Here is a 10,943-nt window from a genome sequence, read left to right as displayed (position 1 = left end):
GCTATGGCGGATATATGTCCGGCCACAGGGGGCTTGGCAAGCCGCACAAGTTAATATCTCCTAAATTATAATAGCTAGAGGCTTCAAATTTAGATAGAAGTTACAGTGACCTCCAATATCGATGAGCCAAAAATAATTGAGCGTAAGCATCCAAATTTTAAAGTTAGGTTACCGTTAGCTTGTTATATAAACTGGCCCAGTAGGGGCGTGGAAAATCGAGAAAAAATACATTTTCTACAGTGACAGCTGAACTTGCTACCAAATTGCTGATGGGATGTCAATGAGTATATATTCATATAAAACAAAGAGTTGTTTGCTTAGAGTTCGCCGAATTGCAATTCACTTAGCTAGATTTAGATCTACTTGAAAAATTCGTTAAGCTATTAAATTATTGAACAAGTAAGAAAGCTCTAATTGAGACTGGAAATTAGTTCAAACTGCTGAATTTTGATTCATTTATGAACAGTTTATTCTTATCTCATACATGTTATCACAGCACCGTAATTCGGCAATAAGATGCGCTTAGTTTATTATTATTAAACACTGCTTGTTTGTACTCATGTAATTAAAAATATAAAACATGATGTTTAAGCAAAAACAGTCTGTTTAATTAATTCGCCACTAAAGCCTTAGATTTGAGTCTATTAACATATACGCATTATTTACATTCGTATTTACACATTGTAACATTACTTAAATCTACGCCTTTCTATGTACATAAAGCTACTTAATACCATCGATGATATACAATTCACATACATATGACTATGGATATGTAGAATATACTAATGTTCTGCTCTCAAATTGTGCCGACCTTATCCATGAGGTACCAGGGTAGGAATACGGAGGCAGCTACAACGGCAATACACGTGGCACAGAGGGCAATTGTTGTGGATAGGTTTGTGGCCGAGAAGTTACCGTCTTTGTGATCCAGATCTTCATTTGGATGTTTTTCAAATTCCAAAACCTCTACATCGAATCGAAATCGAACTTTTGATGATGGCGATTCCTTACGCCATACCAAATGACCCGAAGATTCGCGTCGCTCCAGGCTCCATTTGGGATCGTGGACTGCTAAAACAATTGGATACTTTTTTAGTATTAACGCAAACATTATGTTTAATCCCTAAAATTAACAAATCCTTAAGATTAAGAATAAAAACCAAGTTTATGTCCTGCTAAGCTTTTAGTTATATATTAAATTTGCCGTAGACATATAAGGGTATACTCACCTGATCCAGTCATTTCACAATATCAAAATATTTTTGTTTGTTTACACTGGAAAATAATCTGAAAGGAAACACATAAAAAAAATCGATTAAACTACAGACTTTACTAAATAGCTAAGTATAAACAAGTTGTAATTGTTATTCACTGAATGTAGAGTGCAATAACCTTCAATGAATTTGCTTTAATGAAAAACAAAACTGAAAGCTATATGAAGTACGACTGAATCGAATTAGTATTCTGGATTTCTACTGAATCTAATTGAAAAACACAACATGCACAGGTCACCTAGATCAACTAGAAAAGTATATATATAAAGTGTCGTTCTATATTTAGACTGTAATTATATATACGTGTAAAATAAATAATTTACGATTACGTGACGCATAGCGCTATCCATAGCATAGCATAGTGCTATCCCGAATTTACATTCACGTGACGCCAGCCCATGATTTTGCTTTGCTTGCTGACTGCAGTCAATATCTGTGTCAAGGCCTTGTCAACCGTAGAATAACAGGCCAAAAACGAATAATTCATTATGACTCACGCCAAAATTCTTCGACGAAAGTCAATAGTTTCCTTGTAAGATATTTATTGAGTTTAAAAGTAATTTCAGTTGATTAATCACCAATCTGTAGACAGTCGATTTTATTACCACAAGCGAGAAAGTCAAAACTCGAAGTCTAGCGATACAGACTACATAATAGTCGGCACAAATGTACATCTATAATTAATTGATAATATATAAGATTCATAAATGTATAAAACGTGATTGGTGGTAAGTAGGTAATATATGTATATGCATATACAATGTTTCGCTTATACTTAGACATGTTTTATGAATACATTTTTAAGAAGAGCCCAACTGAGTTGATATTATTAAAGCATATTTATATTTATATACATATCAATAAGAATAATATGTAAACAATATCAAAAATATATGTATGTATTACAATATTTAACAAGTAAGAAGGCTCTAGTCGAGACTGCTCGACTAGGAGATACCCTGAACCCTCCAAGCTGATATTCTAATCATTCTGCACTTCTTCTATGCACACATACATTCACATGCATCCATCCCCACGCATAAGCCCGCGCTCTGCTAACTGCGCAGTAAGCAGCGACTGTGCTTGGGTCGCGCTGCAGTGTGGGCAGTATTATAAGAATTTATTTGTTTAATAATTTAATTTCTAGACGTACAATCTTAATGAAACTTTCAGGACGAAATCATAATGATTTAATGTATGCACATTTCAAAGCACAAGCCTCTAGTACTTGAAATACGTTTTTTAGGGGCGAAGGGGGTGTGGTATCCAAAATCTGTTGATTACAAAATGCTTGTATTCATCATATGTATATACACGGTAAATCTGAATTCTCCACGTCTAATAGTATTCCAATGAGGCTCAAAAAACAAACCCAATTTTTCGATTATTCTCGATAAAAAAGCTATCGGATGATTTATCGAAAAAATAAAGCAAACTCGTACTGTGTATGGTATACACGAGTATGCATGCCAAATTTCAGCCCTCTAGCTTTTGTATCTTCTGAGGTCGATGCACTCATACAGACGAACGGACAGATGGACAGGGCTATATCAAGTCAGCTCGTCGTCCTGATCAAGAATATATATACTTTATGCGGTCTGCGATGATTCCTTCTGCCCGTTACATACTTTTACACAAAACCATTATACCCTGATTTCCCATTTTCAATGGGTTCAGGGTATAATTAAAGCCTTTCATAAGTCTTGAGTGTATATGTCTTGAAAATATTACAAACTATAAATATGTATAGCAAACGATTATTCCAATTTTATGTTAAGCCACTGTGTCCCACTGATAGATTAATCTCAAATAATTGAAATATAATTGTACAATTTCAAAAATAAACAAGTAAGAACGTTGCAGTCGGGCGTTACCGACTGCGAAATACTCATTCACACCTCATAAGCAATTTAGTAGGAAGTTCAGTTTTTCTCAATTTGTCACGCCCCTACTGATCGCAGACACTTCATTTTTGGCCAGCTCATGGAACAACCTAACCGTAACCTAGCTGCAAAGTTTGGATGCTTAGGTTTATGAAAAAATTACAGAGCATTATTAACAATATTATTTGGAGAATCGATAGTGGAAGTTATTAGTAACTTAACTAGCCAAATTTGAAGCTCTAGCTCTTATACTATATCAACTTCTGCGGTTTGCTACGCCCCCTGTGGGCGGACATACATCCATCAAAACACGTACTCGAGTTAACAATGCTCGTATTGAATTGAGTGGAACCGAGGCCAACTCAGAAATGGATGAGTAAGTGAGTGCGTTCATATATGACTCAGAGGCACAATATTCTATTGAACGAGAAAGGGTCGAATAAATATGAGGCCGGGTATATGAGTTGCTTCACTGAGTTAATGAGTGGCGTCGCTGCTAGCAGAGAAAAAAAATTAGCGAAAAAACGAAGAGCAATGTAATCGTGTGTGTGCAGGCCAGACGGCCGACCAACGGCAAATTTGCCGTTACAATTTTGTAGCGAATACATATTCTTTATGCGTACCAACGCTTTCATACCCTTCACACAAAAACGAGCAAACGAAATCCCATGTAATTTTGTTATGCCATAAACTCGTTAGGAGTATTATTATTTGCTCAATTAGATATATTGAATAAAGCAATTATAATTAATATAGAAGTTTATAAAATTATGTATAGATCGATATATAAGATAATGACATGAAAACACTAACATTTTACATGAGCATGGCAAACCCTTTCAAGAGTTACATATACTCTCTATAAGGAAAGGGCATAGAAAGAGACAAAACATGAAAAAATAGGTGCGCAGTTAAGCTTCATATTGAAACGCATGCTTTTCGTTTGATGGTTCGCAGCGCACTGATTTTGGTTTGAGATTTTTTCACTGATCGAGCCTCAAGCGACAAAGCCGAGCAAATTCGAAGTGTTGATACGAACATATGTGTGCACTCCAAGACTCGAGTCACTCGACGCCAATATGCTTCGGATAAATGTTGTATTCCTCTTTAGGTCTTATTTATTCTTATTCATTATACTGAAGGCAGCGGGTTATGAGTCATAGAGTCCATGCGAACTCCATCTCACTCAACCATATTCTGCCTCGGACTCACTCAGTCTTATCTCGAATGGACTCTATTTTGCTAGGTTATGAGTGCGACCATGCAGCCCTCTAATATATACCAAATTTTAGGCCTCTATCGTCCAAAATATAGCAGAATTTGAAAAATCTCTTTATTGTCAGGTCCGATTTGCCACACCCCTAAAATGCGTAGACATATATTTTTATTATGATATTTTCATAAATCTTTATAGAATCATAACATTAGCTCAAGTGCAAAATTTTAATGTTCTAGCTAAAAAATTCTAGGAGATACGGATATATCCGCCAAAGCACGTGATTTTGGATGGTCGATGCGGATCTACATACCAAATTTCAGCTTTCTAGCTCATCAACTAATATGATTTATGGTATATATTTATATATCGGAGAAATACACGAGTATGTGTTGCGAATTTCAAGTCTCTAGCTTCAATAGCGCCGAAAGAAACTGCGTTCACACGAACAGACTGACAGTCGAATGAGTATAAAAATAATAGAGTTCAGCGTTTATTATTTTATAGTCATATTTTTGGTCCTCTATTTTAGTCATCGGCAAATCACTTGTTATGCTCTTTGCATTGTGAAATCCTTGTCACCCTATTACTTATTAAATTACTAAAAGTGCGCTGTTGCTCGCTCTCTCTCAAGGCGTTTGCCACGCCCAGCAGTTGACAACGTGCTCTTAATGCTCATTTTGCTCTTGATTGCATTTTTCAGGCGCTTGCAAATGCAACTCAAGTGGCTGCCCTCTGCCTTTTGCCTTTGTTGCCCTTTAATAACAGCCTTTACACCCGCCGTACTCCATCTGCAGTTGCTGTTGCTGTCGCTACAACTGTTTCTGCTTCTGCTTCTGCATTCTACCTCTGATTCGTCTTAGCCCTCCCCAAGGACATGCCCAGCATCCATTTGATGGCGCCGTGAAACATCATTCGTTCGCTCGAGTTGAAATTAATGCAGTCATTTGTAATGAGTTTGCCTTTTTGCAAGCCTGCCATTTCTTGGGCTCCGCTTTCAGCGCAATTGCAATTTATTGTTACATTCTTTCAGCCGCTGCGCGCACTGATTCCCCTCACAATGGCTGCTCTACAGCAATCGCCCTGGCCAAATATTTGACATTATTATGATGATTTATATCACTTAGCCTGCCACTAATTATGTGCTGGGTGTGTATGTATAGGTACTTGCGCACAGAGATTATCAGGATTCTGAATATTTCAGTTGAGTATCCTCCTCATTCCTCATTCTTAATAGGTTCTGGGTATAACAAGAAAGAATGCTCTAGTCAAGACTGCTTGACCACGAGATCCCCCGAACCCTTCGAGCAGCTGATATTTCATCATGATAATCATGATAATTCCTTGCTTCTTCCTGCTTACACATGGAAAACACACATTCACAGACACATATGTATGTATACGCACGCACGCATAAACATACATAACTTTTCTTATGAAAGCAATTTCTTAATTAAACTTTAATATTGTGATTATATTATTATAATGCGTATATTTGTCAAAGCACAAGACTCTAGTATTTGAAATACGCCTTTTAGAGATTATTGGGTGAGGGGGTGAATTTATGGTTGAGGGTGAATTATATCAAAAAAGCATCTTAATATATATTTTAAATTTGGAGTCTCTAGCATTAATGATGTAATACATTTAATTTTATAGCTGATTTAGATAGGGTTTTTAATCGATAACAAAATAACGGTACAAGTTATCGTTTTTTAGTGATAAACTCGATAGCCGCGCGATATATTCGGACATTCTAAAAAAAATTCAGGTCTCTTGCTCTCACATCTTAAACATACGGACAGATTCGAAATAAATCCTTTAGTAGCGACAGCAGACAGCAGTATGAATGTATGAATGCATATGCAAATAGGCCGAATTTAAAAACCAGTCAAATCAGCAAATCCAGTTTCATCTCATAAATGTATTTTTTCATTAAAACTAGTTTTCTATATTTGGCTAACTGTATGACTGCAGCTCCATTAACTGATCTGCTTATAGCTTTATAGTAGTTTGACGAAGTTTAAATCCTAAATTTACTAGCTACGAACATTTGAAATAAGCTAGAATTCAAATAATAGCTTAATTTCAATTGTAAAACAAGTAAGAAAGCTCTAGTCGAGACTGCTCGACTACGAGATCCCCTGAACCCTACAAGCAACTGATATTTCAATAATAATTAGCACACATACACACACGAATACAAACAAACAAACGCACACACATACACATACAAACAAACACACGCACACACGCACTCACATATACAGGCGATTGCGCTTGGGTTGCGCTGCAGTGTTGGCAATATTTGGAGAACTTATTTGTTGAATAATTTCATTTCTAGACGTACGATCGTAATGAAACTTTCAGAAAGTAATCATGATGTTTAAATGTATGTGTATACCGAAGCACAAGTTTCTAGTATTTGATATACGACTTTTACAAAGATGATGGTGAGGGGGTGGATTTAGGGGTTGGGGGGGTAAATTTTAACAAAAACCGAAATTGTCTTAAATACATCTTAATATACGTTTTAAGTTTGGAGACTCTAGCTTTTTTAAGGTTTTTTATCGATAAAAAAGTTTCGGAATGAGTTATCGTTTTTTAGTGATAAACTCGATAAAACTCGCGCTGTATTTACGGACATTTAAAAAAAAAAACGTTTAAGTCTCTAGCTTTTATATCTTCTGAAATCGACGCGTTCAAACATACGGACAGACGGACGGACGGACGAACAGACAGACGGACAGGGCTAAATCGACTCAGCTCGTCGCCCTGATCAAGATTATATATACTTTGTGGGGTCTGCCACGCCTCCTTCTGCCTGTTACATACATTTCAACAAAACCATTATACCCTGATTTCCCATTTTCAATAAGTTCAGGGTATAATTAGTGGTAACTCTTAACAAAAGCAATGACCTGATTCTTCAAATACAATAATATTATCTCAACCAATGCAGAATGTGATGAGCGTTGAAAATGTACGGAAATTTAATTAATATTGACGTCTAAATTAAAATTCGAACAAAGCGATCAAAGAACAGATGCTCATTGATAGCCACAATCTCAATGATGTGCATGACGCAAACCGATCTCAATTGTAGAAGCGTAGGCCTCTTCGTTCAAATACATTTCACAAGCAAGTCACAGTGTCGCAGAAGCATTTCTATAGGTTTTGAATTTAATACCTAAAGATATCGTATGACACATTATTGTAGAACTAAATTCATATTATTCTATTATCTATTAAATAGCTATACATATATGTACATACATATATTTGTAAAATATATACCCAAAACTTAAATCAATATATTAGAATGAACCCTTAGGTCATCCAGCTTTTATTTAAATACAGAATAACTCATTCTCCTAATAGCGCAAAATAAATAACAATTTATATATGTATGTATGTGTGTTTATATGGTTGTGTGTCAACAATTAGAATATATGTATATCTATATGAGTGTATATGTGTATGTATGTGCGTATATATGTTTGTCAGTGCGTTTTTCAGCTTGTCAATGTTACATATTTTAGTCCTTCAGGAGGTGAAATTAAATAAATATATATTTTTTCAAAATATACGTAATGTTTCATGCACATATGTATGTATATAACTTGTATTTCTACTTTATACACACACACGGGCATACTTAAATAAATACATATGCACATATGTATACGTATGTATGTATATGCGACTTCACATATTGACTTTTGGCATTTGAATTTGTGTTTTTCCTTTGTTTAGCGTTGAGCAATGCCGGCTTGATTGTTGTTGTCGTTCTACACGTTATTTTGGTTTTTGTTTTTGCTATTTTGTAGCACATATCGCTCAAAAAACTTTGGCCGATGACAGAACCGTATATAATACATACATACATATCCACGCACACACACATACATACATGTCTATGAGTTTGCGGCAGTTAACGACGAATAGCCACGAATCAAATAAAAAGTCTCTGGACTTTGAAACGACTGCATGCTCTTGTTCACTTACAAATGTGCATGCATACATACATACATATGTACATGCATACATGCATTTGTATATGTAAAAGTTCTGTGCACCTTGTTGCCTATTATTACAAAAATTTTGAAATAAGTTAAAAAGTAAAAATTTAATATACCAATAATACAATATGTATTTATTTAGAACGGATTGTATCGATTCGTTTGCAGTAAACCAATATACAACATACAAGTAGCTATACACATCTCTATTTGTATATTATATGCGTACATATATACGTAAATAGATACATACATATGTACATACGTACGCGTAGTCATACTTTAAATAGCTTTTGTTGATAACATTCACGAAGAAGGAAACGACGAACGGCAGCTGCAAACTTTGCTTCAATCATCCCCCTCCCCTATTTGTAACAGCTGATCGAGCATACGACCGAAGAGTACACAGTGAGCCCTCCAGTAAGCTAACCAACGTGTGGCGCATCAACTGTAACCAAAATAAAAGTACACTACCCTATCAATATTCACTAGTTTACTATTTTACTGTACTCAGTATGATGTCGGTCATAAAAAAGCTGGAATTCAGCACGAAAATACATGGAAGCGAAACACGCGCCAGCCTCATCATTTGATAAGCGTACAAATACCTCTTTAGGGTAATTAATCACTGTACAAATGTATGTAATGCATACATATGTATGTTATTTTTTTGCATATTTACGCGAACGTGGTTTTTATCTTAAGTTGTAGTTTTATGTACGCATATGTATGTACACGTATGCATGTGTAAACGATTCCTTACATACATATGCATACCAATTGTAGCAATGATATATACATTTGATATTTTTGTCTTTAGATGCGAGTTTTTCTATTGAAGCTCACGATTACGTATGTATGTATATACATATGTACATACATATGTATGTAAGCAAAAAGTTTTTGGATCTGAATACAAGCGCTTATTGTTCTTAAATATAATGCTTCGTAATTTTTTTAAGTGTATGTATGCATGTATATACTTCGTGTGTTGATGTGTGAGTCGTGTATACAAATATATGTATATATAAATGGCGCGACCGTCAAATTATGTTAAACACTCTAGAGCACAACACGACATTCAAAATAAGAATATATTAATTTTCAGATTGTTATTAGTTCAAATGCATTTTTGATTATTTACGAGTTCACACGTATGTTTTGAATGTATACAAAAATACTTAAGTGCACACACACATATGTACACATCTGCACAAATATGAGCTGATGTTTGTTTTCAGTTATTACCGTTGTGATTTTACAACTTGAAAATCGACGAAGGCCGAAGCAGTATTCAATAATTCGTCAACAGCTGTTTCACGCACTCATGCCCACTCTCTCGCTCTCACAGTCAGAGAGTGCAAGGTTTATTGCAGCTAATTGAAAGGGGGCCGAAGTCAGTCGTCGCCGATGAATTCGATCTTGGAATTTTGTTCGTGAGACTACGTTGACATGCACTACTTTCCGCGCCCAACTATCGAGGTCTAAGCATAGACACAGACTGTCGCTGCCTCGCTTCAGTGTATCTATAGCAGCCGGGCTAGAGCGCCCGAGGCCCCAGCGCTAGCTGCGAGCGGACGAGCGAGCGCGAGCGAGTAAAAAGAGCGAGATGTCGAAACTTGCTATTTGGAGGCTCGGCTCCATAGCACAATTCTTTCTACGCAAGCTAGCCAAACCAGCTGGCTTTGTTCACATACACACTTATGCAAACATATGTACAAAACTAAAGGTACACCCTTTCTAAAATGTATGGTACAATTAGTATTCAACTCTACAAATACTTATACATCATACATACATTTTATTTTTTTAACTATTAAATTATATACATATGAGTTTTATAACTTTATAAAGAGTGATGTTGAGCCAATTTAGAACTCTCCCTTTCTCTTCCCGTGTTTATTCCGAAAATTATATAAGCTCTTAGGGAATTTATTACTCATTAAATAAGTATATGTATATAAAAATAGAGCTTTTTGATTTTTTTTAGATGTACCTCACATGTTACAAGAATTAGAGTCATTTAAATTGAATGAAATCTAGAATGTGGTTAATTAATAACCTGAATTAATTTAATTAAGTTAAGTTAATTTAGTAAATATTACTCAGGCTATTGAACTAAGGAAAAATAATAATCTATTGTGGATAATAAATATGGCCCTAAACAGACTAAATAAGAAATATTAATACAAAACCTTTGAATTCTAGCTTGCAGGAGGTGTGTGATAGCCTTATCAAGTTCAAGTGAACGTTTTTATATCATCGTTCGTTTATATATGGAGAAGACCAACCACAATCATCCTGTTAAATTTTGGTAGTTAAAGAGGACTACCAATAAGCCTACATTTGGGATTCTAAATAAGATACACTAAATATATGAGCCTACGGACTATTTACTATAAGAAAAGTGTAGGCAAAGATGAAATGCTCCTAATCAGGAGCTTCTCTCCTATTGCTGTGGGTTAACTTGTATAAATATGCTCGTGTGAATGCTTTTATGATAATTGCGATCATATGAATACATACATATGTATATACATATGTA

At 35.3% G+C, this 10,943-nt stretch overlaps 1 protein-coding gene across 6 annotated transcripts; it reads right to left on the bottom strand.

Annotated features, from left to right (window-relative positions):
* Positions 1-586: 586 nt before the first annotated feature.
* On the bottom strand, positions 587-9,924 carry LOC108650236 (uncharacterized). Of its 6 annotated transcripts, none has more exons than XM_018099359.3 (3): positions 9,647-9,924; positions 1,233-1,290; positions 587-1,071 (listed from the first exon to the last, which is right to left on the bottom strand). In XM_018099359.3, the coding sequence occupies exons 2-3, from the start codon at positions 1,243-1,245 to the stop codon at positions 800-802; spliced, it is 285 nt and encodes a 94-aa protein (XP_017954848.2). In that variant the 5' UTR covers positions 1,246-1,290; positions 9,647-9,924; the 3' UTR covers positions 587-799. The 6 variants fall into 6 exon arrangements, with proteins under 6 accessions (XP_017954848.2, XP_089116351.1, XP_089116359.1 ...); XM_089260225.1 differs by having other exon boundaries at positions 1,233-1,278; XM_089260233.1 differs by lacking the exon at positions 9,647-9,924 and adding an exon at positions 8,668-8,686 and having other exon boundaries at positions 1,233-1,278.
* Between the last annotated feature and the right edge of the window lie 1,019 nt (positions 9,925-10,943).

This window comes from Drosophila navojoa, chromosome 2 (genome assembly GCF_054131105.1).
Source record: "Drosophila navojoa isolate 15081-1374.11 chromosome 2, UAZ_NAV_1.0, whole genome shotgun sequence".
In the NCBI taxonomy this organism is placed as follows: domain Eukaryota; kingdom Metazoa; phylum Arthropoda; class Insecta; order Diptera; family Drosophilidae; genus Drosophila; species Drosophila navojoa.
Note: the sequence above shows the minus strand (reverse complement) of the source record. Positions and strands in the feature narration are given on the sequence as shown.